The sequence below is a fragment of the Fragaria vesca genome, unplaced genomic scaffold (genome assembly GCF_000184155.1).
Source record: "Fragaria vesca subsp. vesca unplaced genomic scaffold, FraVesHawaii_1.0 scf0513031, whole genome shotgun sequence".
Lineage (NCBI taxonomy): Eukaryota > Viridiplantae > Streptophyta > Magnoliopsida > Rosales > Rosaceae > Fragaria > Fragaria vesca.
This window is the reverse complement of record NW_004443427.1, coordinates 67061-91272: the sequence shown is the minus strand read 5'-3', so window position 1 is coordinate 91272 and position 24212 is coordinate 67061. Positions and strand designations below refer to the sequence as shown.

The window sequence follows — 24212 nt, the reverse complement described above, 5'->3', positions numbered from 1 at the left end:
AAAAAAAAGTTGTGTGTGAATTGGGTCCTGGTTGAGAGGTCTATTTTCTGTCCATAAATACCCATCTGCTGAACCAAACTCTTTCCACTTCTGCAAACTCTAGTTCTTGTTGCTCACCAAAACAAAGAACCAAAGGAGAGACTCAACTCTACAAGTAATTTCTTCTTTCAGCCTCCTACATTTCATTCCTACTCCTACTTTTGGCTAGTGGGTTCAAAAAAAAGCTCATACGCAAAAGATCAACTTAATCTTTTGTGTTCCTTTATTGTTATATGGTTGTGATCACATTGAGGCTTTTTCTTTTGCCAAACAGATATGAACTAAGGATATTCAATTTGGGATAGTTTTTACCATTTTGATCATCTTCGCAAATTATCATGGAGATCCCAAAACAAATCACACCAGCTGATGATCCTGAGAGCTCTTCCCAAAAGAAATTGGGAAGAGGGAAAATTGAGATCAAGAGGATTGAAAACACTACTAATCGGCAAGTCACATTCTGCAAGCGCCGCAACGGTTTGCTTAAGAAAGCTTATGAACTTTCTGTTCTTTGTGATGCTGAAGTTGCTCTTATTGTGTTCTCCACCCGGGGGCGCCTCTATGAATATGCCAACAACAGGTTTAAGTCTTTTCTTTTGATCTTGTGTTTTGTTTAAATCCCTCTTCTTTTCTTTCTTTGCTACAATTCAGACTACCCTCCAAAGGTTGTTTCTTTGAAATTTATTTAAAAGTACAAAGATCATAAAACTATGAGACTATGAGTACATGAGAGTTAAAATTGTCTTGCTTATTCTGGGTATAGGGTCATGAGGATTGAGTACTGAAGTGGCCCTAAGAATAATTTATATCTAAGACTCTATTTTCTTCTTTTTGTTTGCTATCCTTTACGAGCTTTGAGGTGTATTTCACTTATCAACCTATCAAGATTAGATCTTTTCGGGTATTTTTGGCTTATGGTTTCTTTATTCTGTTTCTTCTCTTCTAGTTCTTATTTGACTGGGATAGCAGATCTGATGGTAAGAAATAGAAAGAGAAGTGGCTGTTGTGTATTAATAATAGGAGTAGCTGTTGTCTGAGAGCAAACTCAGCTTAGGTTTCCAAAGATTTGCAGGTCTGCTAGATTAGCTTCCTTGCATCTCCATTGCTGCAAAACTTGCTATTTTCCTCTCTCTTTCTCTCTCTGTCTCTCTCTCTCTCTCTCTCTCTCTCCCCTCTCTCTCTTCACATGTCGTGTATCAGTCAATGACAAGTCTTGACTCTGCATAAAGCTGTCCAGCTCCCTTATCATCCCTTGACGCTTCCTTTGAAACAATATGTCAGCTACGCTAAACAGTAAAGGTAAAATCTAATACAGACCCATTACTACTAATCAAGTTCATAACCAGAACTAATTCAATTCAAAACCTTAATCTGGTTATGGGTTTCTAGAAATTCTTCCCTTTTGCCCTTTTCCAGGAGCATAAGGAGGAGGCTTTAGGTCTTGTTAGCTAGGGTTTCAAAAGTCAAATAGCTAGCTAGGTACTTGAGAAATCATCCAGAATCATAAAACTTCTACAATGAGTTTGTATGCAGATCTGGGACATAGGTTCATAGCCTAGCTAATAGATGCCAAAGTTTTGTCTTTACTAAATTACTCAGTTCTTCAACATATCATAAGAAAAGAACTATCATACTGGTGATTACCAGCACAAAGCTCAAATGGGAATTCTTCAAAACTTGTCACAAATCTGTCTTTAGTCTTCAAGCACCAAAGTTTAGATCTTTGTTTAATTAGGGTTTTGAAAACCCAAGAGTACAGTAAGGGTTACTTGACCAACTTACCCCTATTGAACCCTGAGTGAGAATCATGTGCTTAGGACTTCTTGTGTGAGCTAGCTAGCTAAGCGGTGCTTGTTTCTTTTCTTGAGCAACAACATACGAATCTTTAATTAGTCACGTCACTGTGATATGATGTTTCTGTTCTTCAGTCTGGACAAAAGAAGCTGGTGTCATGATTCCTTTTTAACTTCACCTCCATCCTTCCTGTGCTTTAATCTTATGCTTTCGATCTCATGGAGCAATTTACCTAAAAACTCTGATGGGATTTTAAAAACTCGCATATACTCCAAGAAAAGTTTGATTAAAGTTGAAAGGACTGAGGAATGGGCAATTGGGTACGAGCCAATGAGAGCTGAGGGTTTCTTTCACAGTTCAGGCTCTTTTTGGTAAATGGAGAGGGTGAGTCTGAGAAGAAACATCTAAAAATGGCTGCCCAGTGCCTCAGAGATTGCAGAGATACAAATGAAATAAATTCTTCTCAGAATCTTTTAATAAAAAATGGGAGCTGGGAAATGTTTAAAGGATCTTACGAGGGTTTTGGACCAGCGAGTGTATCATTAGGGTATTACACTGTGAGTAATGGGTCCTCGACACGTGTCGATGATGTAGAGACTGGAAAAAGGGCAGCCAATCATAGATTAGGGTTTTCTGCCAGCATGGCAGAGATAACCAATCACTGTCTCGAGAAATTTAAGGTAGTAAATGCTTTCTTTGGTTCTGTTCTATGTGATACAACATCAAACTATGCTATATATTAACTCTGTGGAGCCAAGTCTAGCCAAGTCTAGGGCACCCCCTCTAATCCTTTTTCATGTTTTGTGACACTATTCTTTGAGAACTTTTGATACATTTTGAAATGATTTTTGGGCTTAATCAGCTATGTACATCAACATTACTGTAACATTATGATCTGAATGAACATATATAAGGTTGATATCTCACTCCTACAAAAAAAAAAAATGTCACTAATGTCAAAGCGAATAGGTAATAAGCTCAGGTGTTCTGCAGTTTAACAAAGTAGTGGGAAAAAATTTATACTAGAAGACAAGGGCGTAGGGAAGGGGGGGTCAAGGGGTTCAGTTGACCTCCCTCATATTTTTTTATTAGGTTATATTGTTATCTAATTTGTCAGTTGAAATGTGATGTTGACACTATTTTGACCATTCTAACTAATTAAAGAAAAGTTTGGCATATAAAATATTAATTACAACAATCAATTTGAACAGAGGAGTGTTCAACTCCTCACGTGTGGTTCTCTTTTTTTTTTTTTTAATATAGGTTTCTAATCCGAATCAATGATTGATTGCATCTCCCTTTAATATTACAATTAAAACATATTCCTAGTCTTTTTTTTTGTCTTTTTAATTAATATATTTCCTAATCAATCAATTATTGTGATTGATTTCTCGTGCACCTCTATATAAACAGTTTTAGTCGCTTCTTTACGTATTTTGTTTTGTTATCCTTCAATAAATTTTTCCATGTCGTCGACAACCTTCATAATTAAAAACTTGCAATTATGGATGTTTTAGTTTTATTTGAAAAGTATCGTAAGATAAAAACAGCAGAACAGTCGACTCCATCTGAAGCTCCTCCAAAATTTCAAAATATGAGCAATCGTCGAGGACAATTATAATTACTTTAGGGAGATTTGTTATTTTATTTAACTTTTGTTTTCAAAGTGTTCTAATGATTTATAAGTTTTTATATTATTCAATAAAAATTATATTTTTATTTTGTGTGGCATTATTATTTAAACTCTTGACCCTTCTACTTGTGGTTTCTGATTACGCCACTGCTAGAAGAGGCTCCACAGACACTGTGTGAGGTTTGAGTTGTTAATTGGCTGCAGTTTTTTCTTTTTTGGTGGTTTCAATATATTGGCCTTTTCGATCAAAGTTTGTAACATTTTTGAGTATATGAGGGCAAGCTTCTAAAAGGCCCCGTCTAGGACCGCCTAGTCCCCGTCTAGGCTTTAGGCTGCAACAAGCCGCCTCGCTTTTTTTCCAGGCCTTTGTGTCAGGCTGTGGGCGATTAAGCGGCCGCTTAGCGCGCCTAAATGCCGTCTAGCCCGCCTAGATGCCACCTTGCCCGTCTAGGCTGCTAAGCTCTCAAGCTAATTTTGTTTTCTTTTTATGGTGGGATTGTTATATTGTGGGGAGTATGAGAGTATAAGAGTTAATTGTGTGTTTTAAATTAGAAGTGTATATGTTTATTGTTGTTGTTGCTCATTTTTACAGGAAGTTATGCTAAATTTTAGTTATAATTTATTTTATAAAGGGGTATAGCTAGATTATATTGAATAATTTATCTATATTTAACCGTTTTCAAATATTAAATTGTATTAAATATATTTTTTTAATTAATAAATCTTAAAAAATACAAATCGCCTAGTCCCCGCCTAATCCTCGCCTAGGCTGTCCAGGCTCTGGGCTGTGAGTTACCGCCCGCCTAGCGCCTTTTAGAACATTATGAGGGTAATGTATGTTCTTTAGTAGGAGAAAGAATCCTAACTCTGTTTACCATGGCTGTCACAGTATATATTCTCTGAATAAAGAGTACTATAGACTACTAGTGCTTCACATATAATCTACCTTAGTCGGTACTTGGTACATCATAATCAAATAGTACTGTGTATGAATCTATATGAATCATTTAATTAATACAATTTACTCATCACTTGGTTACTTTACAACTGAGTAGTCATTCTGCAGTTGTGCCGTGGCTGTAATGGTGCTTAATTTCCTTCTTAATCTCTTTCTATCGTAATCTCTTTCATTCCCACTGGAACTATGAATGATGCTTTCTCAAGTTTTTGGATCTTTGTATCTAAAATGTGTAAACAGTTAGAGAGATCTTACCTCACTCCAAAGCAAGAAACTTGATCTTCAAGAATCAACAAAATCCCACCATTGCTTGCATTTAAGAATTGCTCAAAGAGAGAATTGCTAGGGCATTCTTTGGCTGGATAGATGTGTTGTATTGTGACATAGGTAGGGGAATCATCTAGGCGGCTATCTCTTATGATTCATATCCCCTTCGCTGGTTTAACAAAGATTATGTGTCATCTAATGACAATTACACACATCATATTAACGCCATTGCTATTCAATAATGCAATTTGTGCAATATTTACTCTTCCGTAATTTCATCATATTGTATTTTCCCTACCTAGCTAATTTTGTAACTTTTTTCTATATCTAAATTTAAAACTGTCTTTTTGGGTTAGGTATTTCATCGAGTATTTACAAAGTTTTGTGCTTTTGGTTTTGGTGTTGCAGTGTTAGAGCAACAATCGAAAGGTACAAGAAAGCATGTGATTCTTCAAACACTGGATCTGTTACTGAGGCTAATGTTCAGGTAAGCCTATTTAGATTATGAATGGAAAAAGGTACTCATATTTGTTTTGGATATATGCTCATATTTGTTGCATATATGCTTAACAAAAGGGAACTTTTAATTCATATATGTAGAGTGCAAACCCTAATTAAGAATCTGAGTGATCTGACATCTTTTTGTAACTGTACACAGATGATCCCTATAAACTCATTCCTATAAGATCAAACTTGTCTAAAATTGGACCCATTTTGGACTCTTGAACCAAAAAGAACCAAGGCGCAAAGGTTGTGCATAAACTATGGGTGTGGTGGTAGTATATATATGCACATTAGTTTTGATTCCTGGGAACTCCATATAGAAAAGGAAAAGGCTTAAGATATATAGTCTGATTGATTCACACCACATACATATTCAAAGTGCTATGAGTCTCAGTCATTAGGTTGATAAAGACTATAATATGCAGTTGTGCACAGTGCTAGATATATATAGTATGTATTTCCAATTTTGTCATAGAAATAACCTCTGTACTGTCATTTTGTTTTGCAAGACATGAAGAGCTAGTTTTAGAATCTTCTAAAACGTTTAAGTTCATTTTGAACATTTCTATTGATTGATTAGCTTCTTTTGGACTAAGTTGAGCATAAAATGGAAGCATAGTATTCTTTTTTTGGTCGAAGAGAAGCATAGTAGAGGAGTGAGAAGTTGGTTCAGCTGGAAAAGTATGTTGTTGTTATACATGCAAAACCCTATGACTCGCAACCCGCTTGCACTTTCAGCATTTACATGTTATATGTTTTCCTACCATAATATGCAGTAGTTCTGATTATGTTGGCTTGAAAGTATACCTTTAATTTTTGTACAGACATTGAATTCTTCAGTAGCACATGTCATCTGCCAAGTTTCCATTGATAACTCTTCTGTCAAACACTCAAACATAACTTGTTGTTAGCGAGTACACCTCCTGTGTTCTTGTAATTCCAGGCGATTCATTAGTTTAAAATTTAAAGTGATATAAAATCTTTACGCGTGACAGTCTGCTAGCTGTTACATTTAGTATGATTTGATAGATCGAGCAGTACCCTTTTCCAAAGTCCAGATACTTCAGAAAAGGCTTGAAAGTTGGAACTAATGGCTTACACAATTTATGTTTTGATCACTCTATGCACCAATTATGAGTTTGAATCATGCTATAACTACATTCGTGGCCTCAGTTTTATCAGCAAGAAGCATCCAAACTAAGAAGACAGATCAGAGAAATTCAGAATTCAAACAGGTAAACTACCGACTTTACATTGAGGAATTTATCTGTATAGCTAATATCTCTGGAGGCATATATAAGATGATTTGATATGTATATTTGGTGTCTGCAGGCACATATTGGGGGAAGCTCTTAGCACTTTGAACGTCAAGGAACTGAAGAATCTTGAAGGAAGATTGGAGAAAGGGATCAGCAGAATAAGATCCAAGAAGGTACTGAGTGAACTTTCCTTTCTGGAACATATTTATTTATTAATTTCACTTCTCATTGATATGTACTCAGAATCTCAACTGACATTTGCCAATGTATATATGCCACCTGCAGAATGAAATGCTGTTTGCTGAAATCGAATATATGCAAAAGAGGGTAACTATCTCTTCTTTCTCTATTCTTTCCTGTTCTCAGTCTAGCTATACTTAATACTCGTGTGGTTCATCAAGTTCTAACTATTTGGTGCCTATTAGTATATATCTCCCTAGTATACGAAACATCAATTGAGAAAGGTTTTTCATGTAGAAGAAGGATGTTTACTTACATTCATTAGATAATACTAGCAGAAAATTCATCAAGATATCCTATTTATGTTATGCAAAAAGATTTCTCTTACCAAACATATATACCAAACAGTCTAGATACATGTGGCTGATCATGCAGGTTCACAGTCTAGTGCCGTAGATTATAATCTATCTCTTCTTTCTTTATTTGGCATGTAATTACATGCCAAATATCTAATAAGGGAACACTACTTTAGGTTAAATAATATGCAACATATCAATATAATCCTCAATATCCTGACATTAAGCCATATTAGTTACTCAAGTGGCTGCATAGCTAGCTCTGAATTGTTTGGTACGCAGCAAGCATGTGATGACTGCAAAATGTTCCAAGCTAGTTTCTAGGTTGTCCTTACCTCTGTGGTACCGGTGATCACACATTCTTACACTTGTAGGTTGTCATTTTAAACCCTTCGAGGCATATGACTGATCATTGAACCAAGTTGCCCTAGGCATGTACAGCATTTCTAGAAGTTGGCTTTAATGCTAAAATTCACTCAGAGAAAATTGATTGCATTATTCATATATATTACTTTTGTCAGATTGATATCTCTGTAGTTTTTCAACTGATGAACCAACTTAACTGAAGACAATGTGTGCACATTGTGCAGGAGATCGAGCTGCAGAATCATAACAATTTTCTGAGAGCAAAGGTCTTTCTTGATTGCGTCTAGAATTAAGCCTTAAAATTTGACTTAATCAAGAGTTACTACATTAATAATATGATTGTTAATGTTTCATTGCATGGTACAGATTGCTGAAAATGATAGGGCACAGCAGCAGCAAGCAAATATGCTGCCAGGAACATCGTCCGCGTATGAGCAACCAATGCCTCCTCCTCAATCATATGATAGGAGCTTTCTCCCTGTGATCATCGAGTCCAATCACAATTACAATCGCCAAGGGCAGAACCTGACACCTCTCCAACTTGTGTAAGATTTCCTAACATTCAACATATGCATGCATCATCCAATGAAACTAAAACGCCCTATGTCTAATTCCGAAACTCAGATACCAATAAGTTCTGATCTCCTTACTTTGATTTCTTTGGATATAACAGTTGAAATGCGACAAGTCTGGTGATTTATTCCGCCTCTTCTCCTAAATAAAAGTACAGATGAGCAATGCTAGAAGGCAATCTGGTGATTCATTTCATCATTTCTGTTTCCTGACATTTATCAGATTGACTTCTGTTTATAAATGTGTAAGAATCAGTTAATTTTTAAAATCTTCATGACTAGCATGAAGTCGATCCATAATTCTGTATGAACTAGCTAGGCACTCCTTGTAACTGTGAACTACAACTTCTCTTTTATGATCTGTATCCATATTCTATGACACCATAATAGTTAATTCGATTTCTCACTCAAATTCTATGCTCAACTGTTAGATAATAGCATTGAAGGAAATAATAGACATAGTTGATTATTCTAGAATTTAATTGAAAAGCTCTCAATGCTATGTCTATTATTCTAGAGTTTAAGTAAATCCAGAAAAAAAAAAGTAGTTTTTTTTTTATAGCTTTTGCACACACATATTGATACATATATAGATACATAAACACAGACAAAAGATCATAAACATTTTCCAGTTTGTGGGAAATGGGATTTGTATAATTGCCTGATGCCCAGGGAACCAAGGGAGGTGGATATGTTGCTTGGTAGGGCTTATATGTTAAACATCATAAAAAATAACCCAATATTGGCCATTCAATCTCAATCATCTCTCACATGAGCTGTTCTTCTGAGCCTTTTCCTTGTCTCACATATTCATAATTCATTGACACAGCAGTATGAAAATAATTGATATCAGTTTGTGTAGTTGTGTGAGCAAAGCTCAGAACCCCTTTCAGTATAGTAGTCTTTTGAAGCCCAAGGATTAGGTAACTTTAAATAGTTCGTTGTTTTTTTTTTTTGGTCTGAAACTCATTTTGATGATCCTCATCGGAAGGAAGTAAATCACCTGTTCCTGAAATCCCAGTGCCAACCCTGTGCCTTCAATAATATTTTGACATCTGGCAATTACTTCAAAACAAACTATCACCGTTAAATCATTTTCCAAAAAAAAAAAAAACGAAACCTGTCTCTTCCTCTCTTTCTGGGTTCATCTCTCCTTCAGACTCCATTTCGTATCTTCAGAGTCATCTTTTCAATTATACGAGTGTTTCGGTTTCAATATGATAAAACCAAAAGCCCTTAGATTAGATTGCCGCAAACTTGGCGATCTCCTCCTCTCTCAGGTTCGATACACGGCTGTGGGCGTCTTTCAGATTAAGCCTCTAATGATTCAATTCGTATTTTTGGATGATGGGTGTGGTGGATTTTGTGAAGAGAATGATGATAAGGCTTTCAACTTTTCGGTTCCTTTTTTTCTTTTCTCATATGATTGAAACGTCATCTATTTGGCTGATTTTGTTTCTCTGATAATCAAATAAGGAGCAAGTCGAGTAAATGGGTAGAAGGCTGTAGATTTGCAGATTTGAAATATAGGTTTCATGAGTCCTTTGTCTCCTTATACAATCATCGTCTGAATTACTTGCAGCTTTTTTTTATCGAAGAGATTCAACTCTTCTTGTTTCTCCTATAATCAGATATATGATTGATAGAACAATAAAAACTGGAATTGATCTCCTTTTGTATTCCAGATCTACATTTGTGTTTGTCTAGGATTTGATCTGGTTCAATTGAACCAGAGAGAATTTTTATGAGGAATTGAAATGGATCGAGAGGATTGAGCCATTGAGAGACATGAGTGTTTTTTTTTTTCGATTGGGGAAATAAAGAATTAACAGAGTCGGTGGGTGTTAAGTTTGCGAAACACGTGTCAAAATATTATTGAAGGCACAGGGTTGGCACTGGGAACTCGGGGACAGGTGATTTACTTCCTCATCGGAAGGGCTCCTTTTCGGACATCTGTTTGTCCTTTGTTTTAACGTTTTATGCAAGATGAAGTATACCTTGTCACAAGTGCAACCTCTTTTTTCTTTTTTTCTTTTTTCTTTTTTTGAGTTCTATTGTTTGAAAGTTGAAGTTTTCGTCGGCATTGTTTTTATTTGAGAATGCTAGAAGAACACGTGACTGCGCATTCTCTCATTCACAGACAAAGCCTCCATCATACCCGTGATTGTGCCCCTTTCTCTGATGAATTTGGAAACAAGATAACAAGATATGACTGATACCACACCCTACCAGACCCAAATATCCAACGCAACGAGAAAAAAAAACGATCAGATTACTCCAAAATTGAGCAATGCTGGCTGACCTATACCCATATAGTTTCTGTTTTAGTGAACCAGACTACATCAAAGACAGAAGAGTTATGCGTAGGACCTCAAGAAATGAATAAGCCTTATTAACCAGTTCCGTGGATTTGAGCTAAGCAATTTGAATACCCTGAGTAAATTTACAGCATTAACTGTTAGATACATTTCCATGAAACTTATATCACTTATATGCAATAATGAAGGCTGAATGTTCTGATTCTATGGTAGTATATCGCCTGCATACCTTCGTCTATCGACTATTATGGACATGAAATAGCCATGTCAGGTGTCTAAAGCTTAGTGTGATTAAGCAGAGGCTGAAGCCAAAACCTTCTTCCCTCCGGTCTCAAACTATGCCTCATCTGGCTTTGTCCCAAAATGAATATGTGAGAGCAAGAAGGACTTCGTCCTTCTCACTCCATGATTTTACATCTCCTAATGAACTTGTTTGAACAATTTACATGTCTCTTCCACAAGCCTCGTACCTCTGGAGACCCGATCTCAAGCCATGGCTTTGCTGGGCCACTGAAATGTATAACTGCAGCAGCTTCCACTATCTCTAGAGGAACTTGTGGGAAGCGATGACCTAGCCCGGCCACATGCCACAATGGATCAATAGGATGCACATGACCCTCAAATGCAATTGAGGCGGGTGGTTTTACTCCTGGAGACCACAAACTCAACCCAGATTGCTGGCTCTGTAACACAAATAGATTTTAGAATCATGGCAACAGACAAGGATGAAATGCATGTATAGATGACAGAGAAATATGAATAGAAGATCCACTTGTAGTACTATTATACACAATCACGAGACGCTACAATCCTGAAATATTTGTCTACTAGTGCACACTCACTCTTGAAGATATGTAAAGTGAATCCAAATATTTGTCTACTAGTGCACACTCACTATTGATCATTTTTGAAGCAAATCCCTGCTCTTGATAGTTTCATTGCCTCTTGCTTTTTTATTACTCTTAATAATATGAGGGAATATTCTCAAAAAAATGAATAATGTGGCAATAATTTGTTAACAAATGAGAACTTAGAAGCTAATAATTAGTTAATTACCAAGATACATGAGGATAATGCCATCTAGCAAAAACTTTAGCAGAAAAAACATGTGAGTAACTTCCAAGCAGTTTCCATGGTAATGGATGATATGAGAAAATACTTACAAGTTTTAACCATTGATGGTAAGTCTGTGTTATATTGGTCCTCCTCCAAGCTTCAAGGTCAAAAACATTTACACCATACAGCCACACACAACGATCATGAACAAAGTTGGATGAAATGATAGGGTGTGAAAAGTTGAAGTAATCCTTGTATTTTCTTCCTGGGCAGCAGTTTTCACCACACCATGAATTGACAACTGCACCAACAACATTTCCACTGAGATCCAATTCCCACAAAGACGATATGTCATGTTGTACTACAACATCATCCTCCAAGAACACTATCTTGTTGAGATCTGGAAACAGCTGTGTGGTCAATGAAATTAGATGATTATCATTACTGCCATTCATCCCATCAGGGACATCTACGAAAGCAATAGAGTGATTACCTCAGGGATATAAATTCGAAGAAGGTTCATGAGGGAAAGTCCGCTGGGACTCAAAGCTTCAAGGTATCTTTTATGTTCTTCATCAAATTCAAAGTCATGCTCTTTCAAATTTTTGTAATAATGTCTCCAGATTGAGCGGTGGATCTCTAACATATCTTTGACTGCAAGATTTACTTCCTGAGACCAGTCGTATTGGTGTAACCCTTTAACTTCCACCACTGCTGATTTAATAGAATTAGTTGCAAACCAAGCATGCATTGGAGTGTAAGTTTTCTTGTCAGTGACTATATGAAAAATCAATTTTTCAGGGTTGGCTGAATTTTGGACTGTAGACGAGACAACAACAGAAGCTGCGAGGACGTTATCTGATAGGAGAACAAGATGGTGAAATGAGGGATCAGAAAGTTGAGAGACATATTCAGGTGATGGTAAACGAGATCGAGCCAGCGCATTTACTGCATATTCTTCGGCTAACTTGAGGCAAAGACAATGAACACCCTTGGGCACACCATGTGAAGCTAAATGCCAATAAATTGACTCCCGCTGCCTGGCTGACTGAACCTTGTGTTCCATCTTTGATAGCTGCACTTTAAGCAAAGATATTAGAATATTTACAGAAGGGTTAAGCAAATTTCAGTTCCCATACTGCATTGTGTACAAATAGATGCTTTGAATAGTTTCAACACAAAAACTTCAGCCCTAACTTCCTAATGGCTTGGTTCTAGTACAACTGAAACTACGCCTGATACAGTATCCACTACATTCTAGTTTGGTTCTAATGAAGTTAAAAATTGGCATCAAATCCAACTAGATAGCAAGCCAAAACAACAATCTACTTTGATTTAACACCAAATCCTATTTAGAGCATACTCATGAATTACAACTCAGATTCAGATTTTTGACCCTATATGTTGCTACTTATCACACCTTGTCTCTGACGATTTTCTGAAGAACAAGTTATGAACTTATGATAACTTTTTTACCAAAGAATGCAAGTCTTTCAACATTTCATTTGAATTTTACTGCAAGTCAAATTTTGACCATGGAAAATTCCATTTACCTAACTAATTGCAGCTAGAAATCAGTGGACAAAATTTGGACAGCAACTCAGTCAAGTCATTTTGCCAGCTTCCGTAGTTTTGTGGTCCAAAAAGTTGGCAATCCCAAGTAAAGGTAGCTTCTTCAGAACATAGGAAGTGAAGTTACTCCAAAAAAGGTTGCTCAACTAATTTCCAGATTCACTAAAGGAAAATGGTCATAGATAATGATGGCACAGCACTCTGTACTGCCTTCAGAAAAGGACCCCTTGGGTGGGAATTGCCTAGTATGACTACAAATGCGTATCAAGTTGAATAACAATTGTAGGTATAGATAACTGGGCAGTTGGTAATGGTAGTAAGTGCCATGGAGTATGCCATTAACAAATCTATAAGAAAACAATATAACCATTTGGTTGTTTATAAGCTTGGAGTTTTAAACACTTGTTAACATAATTAGATGAGGATCATAATGGTCAGGAGAGTTGAGCAGACCCAATAAACCTAGATGGGGTAGGTGGAATTAATTGAAGTCTAGGACCAACCACTCCATGTGGTTGGACTAGACCATGGCATCAGCCCAAACCAAGCAATAACGTGGAAAAGGAAACAAAACAAACCGCTAGGAATGAAAATGAAGTGTGTAAATAGCAAGTGAGAGTGAGGGCATTGTACCATAGCTTTTGTTCTGAATGCGAATGCCTTGACGTCTTGCTGTTTTAATGTCATTTCCTGGACAAGCTGGTTGAATGACTCTATCCCACCACCCTCATTATCATCAATGTTACCATCCTTTGCTTCTAGTAGCGCTCTTGTCAATTCCTCCCTGAGCTTTTGTTCCGGCATATACATCACCCACGATAAAATACAAACACATTAGGATGGTTCATCACATCACAATACTAGATATTGACCAGTAACACCATGGAAAAAACCCAGAAAAGCTTTGCCAATTGTATACATATTCTGAGTGCTTCCTCCACTCCCAGTTAAAGGAAGCTTTTCCAAGACAAAACACAGGATAGGGGTGTGGAAATAGTCAAATAGTTGTCTGGAAATAAAAAATTTAGGCCAATTTTTTTTACCTTTTTCTAACATAAATCAAGGATCAAGTGGACGAGAATAATATGATGGCAGTGCAACTGGCCACGTGTCCACGAAAGCAACTGGAGGGAATAGTGATAGTGATACACTCTAAATACAAATACAAACCGACAGTCCCCAAAATGCGCTTATCCATTGACTACTATGTAGTTTTCCTACACTAGTATCCATCACAACTATATAATCCTCCATTATTATCATAATCACCAGAAAAAAAAAAACCATTTAATATAATTTTCGTGTAGTTCATGATTCTGCTATCTTTGTTTTCAAATAAATTTGGCAAAATGGAGAAAGAAACTGCGTCAATCTGATAGAGTTGAAGGTGCACTTACAACAGACGCGTCACTCCCGCTGAAAAACCTCCATCCTATACAATCTGCAGTCACTAAAAACAAAAAGAAATATTAAAAATTCAAAGAATTTAAAAATATTCAGACTAAAAAAGAAAGTTGAAAAACTAATATGAACACCGATTCCAATTTCCAGAAATCAAAGGGTAAAGATTAGAAACGAAGCAACCAGAAACCGAAATGTACAGCTCCGTCAATCACGGCATTATTAAATCTTCTCATTCAATTCCAAATTACTCATAATTCGGTGAATTAATAAATTAATTAATTAGCAAAGTGAGTAAATCAAAAGAGAGAGTGAAATTTTTTTACCAGGCGAGGAAGAACAGGCGGACGCGGATTCGAGAACAATGAAAGCGATCCTGACGAAGAGAAACGGCAAAACGAGAGCGAGGACGAGGACGAGCGGCAACAGCGTCCTGCCGGAGAATCTCCTGGTGGACGCCGGCGCCGGAGATCCCTTACCGTTGCCGGCGCCGGATATCGTTAACCTCTTTATCCCCGTTGTGGATATGTAGAACCTCATCTTCCGCCAGAACTCGACGAACTCATCGGCAGCTTCATCGATCAATGCGATCAGTTCCGGTGATCGATCGGCGATCGGAGATGGAGTAATCGCCGCTGAGATCGGACCGTACAGATCGGAAATGCGAGAGGAGAGGTCGGTTGGGGTTTTTGGATTGAGGTGAGGTCACGGGCTCGATGAAGAAGAAGAAGAAGAAGAAGAGAGAGCAGGGTTTAGAAGTATTAGTAGGAGCCTCAACACTCTCTCTCTCTCTCTCTCTGACCTTTTTTTTCTTTTTAAATAAATAAATTGGAGAATAGAAAATAATAATTAGAGAGAGGGGGAATGGGAAAAAGCCAAAACAAAAGCCGCGTTGAAAGCCGCGGGAAATAGATTGGGGGAGTTTTATTGTGGTTTTTGGGGTGGTGACGTAATAAAATAAAAAGATGAAGACGTGATATTACTATATTGCCTTTGGATTAGAGAATAAATAACGGATTTGGCCACTGGGATTAGACTAATCTCACCGACAAATTAGAGAGAGGGGGGGGTGAGAGTCACACGCATTTTTTCTCTTATTTGTTTTCCCTCGCTTTCTTACTATCTTTCTTGGCGGGGCCCACCTGGGGGTGATCTGTCGCTGATGACTTTCTATTTGTGCCGACAACTGGTTTTCTTAGCGCCAATTTTTTATACGTATTCCGTATAGTGTATACAGACGACTACATACTGTGGTAAAAGTTGCATTTTACTTTCTTTTTCTTTTTTTTACCCTGGCATACTACGTAAAAATTGTTGAGAGAGTGCATTTACTCGTGTAGGTTGTAGAGTGAAGGAAGAGCAGGCCAAAAGTTTTGTGTTGCTCAAGATTGGTTTGTTCTATTATAGCCAAGAGGGAAAATAGTCGATATCGTCACATAGTTGTACTTGAATGAAACGGTTGTGACACGATATATGATTTATCAATCACCTTTAAGCAAAAAAAATTGTAAAGATATTCTCGATCATTCACTATATATATATATTGCATCGCTTAACATGAAAATCATGTGTTTATTGAAGAAATTAACTTCGTAATTGAAGAAGTGTGGTAGAAACGTATGTAGTTAAAAATCTACTAATAGTTGTATATATAGTTACGTACGTATTATGATCAAATTGTCGATCACGGTCCGATTTTCTTCTCTTGCAATCTAATGTAATCACAAAATTCTCGATATATTGATTGAGAATGATGCATGCTTCATAAAGACATCGATATCGTCATTTATTAAGATGTTTGTTGAATTCTTGTTAAAAGTCATGACTCATGATACTTGTGACAATAAATTTGAGTTGATGATGGGTACTCAATGTACTGTGGATGATATATACTTGTATAGCGCGCAGAAAGATTACATCGATCACTTTCAGTCCTTCATTCTCTGCTTAAAACAGGCAAGACATGCAGGAGTCAGTAGACAGTAGTTTTGACTGCATTGGTTAGTAGGTCTGCTCCAACAAATTTAACCCCTGCAGTTACCATCCCTGATAGCACATAAAACTTATGGGTGAAAAGAAAAATCCAAGTGTGTTGTAGCCTGGAATAGATCGAGTTGTGATCATCAAATTAATGCATATCTATTATCGAATTGCTCTCTGAGAATCGATCACAAACGTACCCAGAAAATGTATCAGCTGCAAGTGTGTATTTGGGAGAGGGCGATATATATAACTCAAATTTACATTTGTATATACGAGTCCAATGCTTGTTGGCCGGAGAAGGCAATTAGGGATTTAGGGATAGGGTTTATGTTTCATGGATATGATGGAGCATTTTGGGAATTTGGGAGGGATCTTAATATACAACAAGTAAGAGTTTTCGAGTTTGTTTGGAGATTTTCTGTCATCTTTAATTTTCTTTTTCAGTTTTCGATCAGGTAAATAAAGTGAGATTCATAGTCAACTATCGCCTACAATTCTGAGTCAAGTGACATACAATGGCATTGATTGTTCAGTTTCTATAAGATTTGGATTTGGCTAGCTCTGAAATCTCTCAATCGAGACAAATTTTATAAAAGCCGATATGTGACTTGCCGTGAAAAGCTGGGATGTGGTCGTCATTCATCAATTACTTGTTTGTTATTCACACAGTTGGCCGATACTGCAGGATGGAATCACGCATTTTATCAATTCCAGCCTAGCTAGCAAATATTAGGGTGGCCACAAGCTAGTAAATAGATGACCACATTAGGATGCATGCATGCATGCATGTGTTTATACTTTATACAGCAAGAGGATGAAGCATCAGACTTTTCCACGATTCTTAGATGATATGATATTTAACAAACATTACGACATATAACATATTGGAAATGTAGACTATCGATCTCTTCATATATGTAGTTAAATAAAGATGTCCGACACAAAAAATGTCTCTAGACATATCTGACAAAGAATTATCTACGCCTATATCGTCTATATCGATCGTAATAAATTGTTATTGTGCATGAATAACCGAGTATTTGATAAAACATTGCATGAATAACCATAACATTTAGTAGAAGACACTTTATGATCGTAGCTATTATGTCATCATGATGTATATATGCAGTTCATCACTATGCACACACACAAGTACGAAATTAGGTTTGCTTCGATGATTCAAGTGGTATCATCTTCTTCCATCAATTAGAAAATGAAGGTTTTGGTCCAGGATCTTCCAACGTCTCCATGCACATGCTTTAATCTCCGGCAAACTCTTAATAGTCGCTCCATTAAATTATTAGTCCCCATGCTGCACCTGTAGTTTGAAGGATAATAATCAAGCTTCTACTTCCATGTGGTTTTTCATTGCTGGCCAAAAACATCGATCAAAGTTGCAGATCAATCAGTTTAATCTATATATATATATATATATATATATATATATATATATATATATATGCAAGTATATTGCCTGTATTGTTAGTACGAAATCACACGGTTTTTTTAAGGACTTTCTAGATCAAACGGTTAATCTGTATCGAGAGAGTATGCATAATTGTTTTACATATTATTGAAATCACACGGTTCTTTAAATACTTTTATACATTACTGCATATATGAATTAGTTTCAGCTTTTAACATATGAATGATATCCGATGATGAATCAGGAGTCTCCATGAATGAGTTCAAGGTCTCTCTATCTTCAACCAGACAAACACATTAAGGCCCCAGTGGTGGTTAATTTTCGATTACAATATAGAACAAAATGCTAATTAGATGCTTAAATAGCTAGCTAGATCTCCGAATCCTCATGAATCACGGTAGCAAACCTTTTTTCTTCGCACTAATTTTCTACTGTGCCTCGATAACGATTTTACCACGTACATACATGTTTCATTATACTTTTTCCTTGATTCATTCCCAAGCGGGTTCCATTTTTTGTGACTGATTGTGCTTAAGTTTTGATTGTGACTAGCTTTGAACCATCGATAGAGGTTCCTTCTTTTACCATAAAAAGCGAAACCGGGGAGAGCTGAGTTGATTGATTGAACACTTTATTCTCTTGGTTTGAATTATATTTCATCGAAGGAGTTATAAGCTAGGACTCATAAAAACCGTAACCAGCTCAACCATTTCTTCAGAAAGTTGCTCAAAATGTTAAGAGTGTAATCAGACTAAACTTTGGTCGATATCACTGTTGTTCGAGCTATATGAAATTGTCGGTAAGCAGATATGCATGGTTCACTGATGAACACAATTACTAATATTACAATGGGACTTTTCCAATTTTATTTTAATTTTCCAATTACCGTCAAAAGCTAGCTCAAATTGGTTGGGACTTTGGTGAACCAAAATTGGACGAAAGATCAGTTAAGCTAGTTACATAAGTTAACTGTTTTTTTTTTTTTTTGTAATCAAATGTCATTAATTATCATTTTTAAATTAATCGAATCAAATCAAACGCATATGTCAGAAGTAATCATTACACTTTGCCGCTACTATCTACAGATAAACAAAAAGTTACTGTGAGTTGAAACTCACATTAATACATACGATAGACTACTCATTTGTCGTATTCACTCATTACGTAATTGTAACTATATGTATATGAGATAAAATCAGCACGTTAGACAGGAGAAATTTTTCAGTGCTACGGGAGGACTATGTGGCAGTCTGACGTGGTCTTACTTTCCAATCAAATTTAGACATGTAGATTTTCTTCACGAAAAATTATTTCAGTTATTTTGTCAAAGACCATTTTAGGTTTTCTGTTGTTTTTTTTAATACTAAACCCTAAGCCCTAAACCCCAAACCCTAAACCCTAAACCCTATACCCTAAACCCTAAACCTAAACCCTAAACCCTATACCCTAGACCCTAGTTTGAACTTGCTAAATACCCATGAATGTCATTTCACAAAAAATAGAAAATATTTGTTTATATTTTAGTTGTAAGAAATCCACATGTCTAAATTTGATTGGAATATAAAACCACGTCAGACTGCCATGTGGTCCTTCCGTAGTATTTAAAAATTTCTCGACGGAGACTAAGATCTAAGGCGAAGTTGATTTGGGTTTAAATAGGTGATGTGATTTATTTTTTAGTCTGTTAAAATCTTGGAACCAAATTATGAGATAGCACGAAATTAAAGTAAAGATGGTGCTATGTTGGCCTGTCATTGGTTTGCCACCCACAGTGGTTATAGTTTTCCATCACAATTTGTCGACCTACGTTTAAGGCCGGTAACATGCAATTTGGGTCCCCAACTATATCCAAGAAATACAAGTGGCACAAATCTAATTTTCGTGCAGTTTCAAGTTGAGACAGAATATATAAAAGGAAAAGTCTCATCGGATAGAGATCGAAGAATGGAGAATATGATTTCAATCTTCATGTCATTGTCTTCACTCATAATTCAGTATCATACTGTATATGAGAAATTATAAGAAAAAAGGAAACAACATTATATATACATGTCTGTACGTGGGGGTGACAATCTCTTCAATCTAGCTAGTTAGGAAGGGAGAGGATGATCCATTTCCATGGATAATCTTAAGTTTATTTGAATATCCAAAACGATTGTAGTTTTGCTCAGATTGAAACACACAAAACTATGTAATTCACAAAAATATTATAAATTACTAAAGTTATCTGGTTATTATTATGGGATCGATATATTAAATGAAGTTATGAACTGGTAATATCAATTATTATAACTATGATTTTTATTATCAATACTTCATCTAAATTATTAAAGTGTATGTTAAAATGATTGAAACATGCACAATGTTTTGGAAAACTAGCTAGTTTGAACATATATGGATGGAAGTGGATTCTATGCTTATCATTAACTTTATCTACGCTTCTTCCTTAGTGCCTTGATAGCTAGGACTCCCTAGAGCATCTAGCAGTGTAGGTAAAACTATTGTTAAATTTAGCTGTAGTTATGAGAATTTGGCTCCAGCAGTTATTGCTATCTGCAAGTTATATGAATTTTTTAACCAATTATAAACTGACACGTGAATAAAGAGAGGAGGGAAAATAGGTTTTCATGATTGACAGATTTATCAATTCTGTTTAGCAATCTTAAAAATATTTTATAAAAATTTTGAATTAACAATATTCTAGAGATGTTGTAAGCGTTGAATGGAGTAACAACTTATTACACATCTCTTAAGTGCTAAAGTGCATATTTGCTACTCATTCATGAAGGTAATCGGGCAACGGATGCGCTAGCAAAACCATGGTTACTAAGTTGGGTTCGCGGGACTTGACCCCTGATTTTGTCATCTCTTTTTGCAATTGTTATTGGTTAGGGGCTTAAGACTTCCTAAATTAAGATGCACAGTGCTCAAGATGCACTCCAATCTTAAATTTTTGCCTTCTCAAACTTCTTAACATTTCACCCATGGCAGCCACAATTATTTTGGCAGTGTCACAGTTTGCAATCCGGCCGATCTGTGTATTGGTAAGAGATGGAAATCACTGAGTGAATTAGGACTATTGTCCTTCTCTATATATGAACCATTGCAGTTGATTTAAGTATGCCAGACGAGCGCATTCCTGAGAACTAATCACTACACATAAGCTAACTACAATTGCTTCAACTAATTGCATTTTCTAGCCACTGGACTTACTAGATTACTGCTAGAAAGCTGATGCTGACTATATCCTAAGTTCCTAACATATGGTAGCGCACTGATTACATTCAATTCCCATGACACATTGTTACCCAACATGATTTGCTCACAAAGCTGGCTATCTACCACTCGAAACGAGACCCTATAGAGCGTAGAAATCGACTGGTTATAGAGACGTGTGGAGACAATCTTCTCAAGTGGTCGAGGCTTGTGGGACGATAACTATCAACCTGTACGTGAAGGTATGTTGTTCCATTACTTCCATATCTCTATCCTTCATTAGCAAAGGCTTGAAGACTTGCTTAGTTTTTGATACATGTCTCTTCACACTTAAATCAGATAACATGGTGTTTGCAGATGAAAAGTTCTCAACTAATTGGCCAAACATGCAACTACCAGAAGCAGAGGTTCTAGTCTTGAATTTTATGACCAAGGATTATGCAGAGAATATGACATGGGTCAAGCATTCAGCAATGGTTCCATCAAAATATTGGATGCATTTCCTAATCTAGAGGAAATGAACATTAACAATTTGCCAAATTTGTGGGAATTGCCTGCCGAGCTCTCTGATTTGATTCATCTAACAAACCTCAGTATCACCAATTATGATTTGCTATTGTTTCTGCCTCAAGGGAACGGAAATATGGCCAATCTAAAAGTATTAAGGTTAAGGTTCTGTAGAAGCTCGTTTTGAATTGCCAGGCTCAAGTTGAACATTCTTAACATCTTATTGCATCAGCATTGAGGAGCTGCCTGAATACATCCGTGAGATGAGCAGTTTAAGAAAGCTCGACATGAGAGACTTCTCAGAGCTGCATCTATCAATGTTGGATCTTGAGCAGCTAGAGGAAGTAACATCTAATATGTGATCAGTGCACAAAAAGGGTTGTGGGAGTCTAAAGAAGCATCAGAAGAAACTAGCTGGTTTTAATTTATCAACTAGCTGGTTTCAATTTGCTCAGCACCAGAAGCATGTGTAATCTCATGTCACATGTTTTTTTTTTTGGTTTTCAAGCAGAACTAATTATAGGAAAAGTGGAGTTTAGGGAGCTAGGAAGTGATTAATTTCACAACCGTTACAGTAGTAGTGTAGTACTATTTCAACAGAGAAAATTTGCTACTGTCACATACCTTCCCCCTTTAGCATTTCCCACGCTTTCTTCAGCTGGTTTAAGCTACGTTGGTGAACATTTGACAAATCACCGACCTCTATTCTCATGGAATAGTAATCAGTATTTTCAAGCCAACCAGAGAAATGAAGCAGGACGCCTCCTCTCATTCAATCCAGTCAAACTATCTAAGAATATGATCATTATCTTCTGCAACAAACCAACAGATTTTACAGTTTTAAACTTTAAAAAATCAAGCTTCTTGATATATAGATTTAAAAAGGGCAACTGGACTATAAATTTCTAGAAATTGCATACTCAGAAGGTGCAGTGATCTCTAAGGACCATTCGTGCAAGATCCACTGCTCCACTCTTTTTGTAGATAAGATGCAAATTGAAAGCTGCTTCTCTCCGAAGGTCACAGTAACCTGGTAATAGATTCTCAGCGGACTCTTGGTTCTCATGAGGAGGTTTAGGGAGAGGGCAGTCCTTCTGACGAATTGCTAGAACATGTTGATAATACACAGTTGCCAGAGTCACAAGGCCAATGTGGTGGAAGGCCCTGGCTAGGTTGTACAAAGCCTCCTGGCTGTTTTCACAAAGTCGCAAGTTGTTGTAGAGGAATGCTAAACCTTGTGCAACAGACTGGTGCTTGTTCTGAAGCCTGAGTCCCAGTGCTAAGTTGATTAAGGCAGTACCAACACATAGATTGATTAAGGCATTCTCTGGCAATAACTTATAAGCTTCAAGATATTCTCTGGCAGCATCTTGATGACGACTTTTTCTTGTCAAGTGATGCCCTGAAATGATCATCGGAGCTGCACAGTCTTTGAGTTTGTCCCGCTTACCACGTAGAAACTTAAAATGCCTCGCATACCAGTCATCGAATCTGGTAATGACTTTGTAATAGCAATTCCAGGCAGCATAGCTGTACGGATGCTGGTCTGCAATGTATTTTACACAGTCAAGCCCATGCTCAGGATCCGGAGTGTTGTATGCTATTTGCGCTCCAAGAGACCGGAGTTCCTCAGCAACAGAAGATATGTTGCGAGTCACCTTCAAAGCAAGATTTATAATCTCCAATGCTTCGCAATATCTATGCAAGGAAGCCAGTGACTTGCACAAATCTATTATGAGGTCATAATTATCTTTATCCTTGAGAAGATCTGGGAGGGGAGATTCTTTATGTATTTCTTCTGGAGGATCTTCATCTGAATCATCACTTTGCCAGTCAGCTCCAGCAGCCATCGCCTTTGCTCTCTTTTCTTCCTTAACTTTCGCCTTTTTCTCGAGCAGCTTCTTCGCTCTGTTAGCTCTGCTCATATCTGATGCCGGAGTTACTGATATAGATCCACAAAGTAGATTATCCATTTGGTGCTTATTCAGAACTTTAACTCTTTCTAGCAGCACACTTTTTGTGAGCCTCTTTTTCACTCTCACCTTTTGCTGAAGTACTTCGATACATAATGCCTCACGCACAAGAGAATAGATTGTATCCACAAATTCCTTGTGCATCCCTTTAGCCCTGTAAATATGGCAAAGCTTCAGTTTCACCTTTCCATTGCACCACCATGGTTCTGATTTATCAGTTTGGAGGTCAGAACAACTAATATTGTCAAGAGGAGATAGCAGCAAAATGGCATCCTCTTCTCTGGCTTCTTCAAGAAGAAGAGAAGCTAATGTCAATCGCGCATCAATATTGTTTTCGAGTGCCTTCAGAGCTAAGTAGAAGCATGAAATTGCTTGTACTCTGTCATTCAAGGATAGATAGCATCGAGCCATTTTTATATGTAAAAAACCATTATTAGAGTCTGTGGTTCCTTTCAGCATCAAATAATACTTCAATGCAGAACTATATTGCTCCAGACTCATGAATGAATCTGCAAGTTCAGTAATCAACTCAGCATGATCTGCACTTTTTTGTTCAAGAGCACTAAAGAGCATTTCTGCCTTCTCCGAATTCCCAAGGTAAGCATGGCAGATTCCTTCTTTAACTTTCATTTCCAAAGGCAGCTCTTTTTTGGAACAAGATACGAACTGTGCACGCTCAATATGCTGAAGAGCATCACTGTGTGCATTATTTTGCATAAGCATGGAAGCTAAAAGATCAATGACACTCAACTCAGGTTCAGTTGGATGACTTTGAGATACTCCCAAGAATATGAACAGAATGCTCAAGCTGACCACATAGTTTGTACATATT

At 36.9% G+C, this 24212-nt stretch overlaps 3 protein-coding genes across 4 annotated transcripts; 1 reads left to right on the top strand and 2 right to left on the bottom strand.

The window, feature by feature from the left end:
• Positions 1–199: 199 nt before the first annotated feature.
• On the top strand, positions 200–8337 carry LOC101296165 (floral homeotic protein AGAMOUS-like). Of its 2 annotated transcripts, XM_004309676.1 has the most exons (8): positions 203–619; positions 5100–5178; positions 6369–6430; positions 6528–6627; positions 6740–6781; positions 7581–7622; positions 7723–7901; positions 8030–8337. In XM_004309676.1, exons 1-8 carry the CDS (start codon positions 378–380, stop codon positions 8031–8033), a joined length of 750 nt encoding a protein of 249 aa, XP_004309724.1. In that variant the 5' UTR covers positions 203–377; the 3' UTR covers positions 8034–8337. The 2 variants fall into 2 exon arrangements, with proteins under 2 accessions (XP_004309725.1, XP_004309724.1); XM_004309677.1 differs by having other exon boundaries at positions 200–619; positions 7723–8337.
• A 2165-nt stretch (positions 8338–10502) lies between these two features.
• On the bottom strand, positions 10503–15063 carry LOC101295878 (probable galacturonosyltransferase 15-like). The gene is made up of 7 exons (XM_004309675.1): positions 14602–15063; positions 14272–14315; positions 13508–13663; positions 11796–12377; positions 11410–11712; positions 10717–10929; positions 10503–10593 (listed from the first exon to the last, which is right to left on the bottom strand). The coding sequence occupies exons 1-7, from the start codon at positions 14813–14815 to the stop codon at positions 10522–10524; spliced, it is 1584 nt and encodes a 527-aa protein (XP_004309723.1). The 5' UTR covers positions 14816–15063; the 3' UTR covers positions 10503–10521.
• Positions 15064–22069: 7006 nt separating this feature from the next.
• Positions 22070–24188, bottom strand: LOC101295583. The gene is made up of 2 exons (XM_004309674.1): positions 22328–24188; positions 22070–22219 (listed from the first exon to the last, which is right to left on the bottom strand). Exon 1 carries the CDS (start codon positions 24101–24103, stop codon positions 22328–22330), a length of 1776 nt encoding a protein of 591 aa, XP_004309722.1. The 5' UTR covers positions 24104–24188; the 3' UTR covers positions 22070–22219.
• Positions 24189–24212: the final 24 nt, after the last annotated feature.

Bases quoted from the DNA above. Each gene is read 5' to 3' on its own strand.
- LOC101296165 (XM_004309677.1), top strand. From the start codon at position 378: ATGGAGATCCCAAAACAAATCACACCAGCTGATGATCCTGAGAGCTCT. The intron at 6,431-6,527 runs GTAAACTACCGA...TGGTGTCTGCAG, and splicing joins GAAATTCAGAATTCAAACAG to GCACATATTGGGGGAAGCTC. The intron at 6,628-6,739 runs GTACTGAGTGAA...TGCCACCTGCAG, and splicing joins GCAGAATAAGATCCAAGAAG to AATGAAATGCTGTTTGCTGA.
- LOC101295583 (XM_004309674.1), bottom strand. From the start codon at position 24,103: ATGCTTATGCAAAATAATGCACACAGTGATGCTCTTCAGCATATTGAG.
- LOC101295878 (XM_004309675.1), bottom strand. From the start codon at position 14,815: ATGAGGTTCTACATATCCACAACGGGGATAAAGAGGTTAACGATATCC. The intron at 11,713-11,795 runs GTAATCACTCTA...TTGACCACACAG, and splicing joins TTCGAATTTATATCCCTGAG to CTGTTTCCAGATCTCAACAA. The intron at 10,594-10,716 runs GTACGAGGCTTG...GGACAAAGCCAG, and splicing joins TTGAGATCGGGTCTCCAGAG to ATGAGGCATAGTTTGAGACC.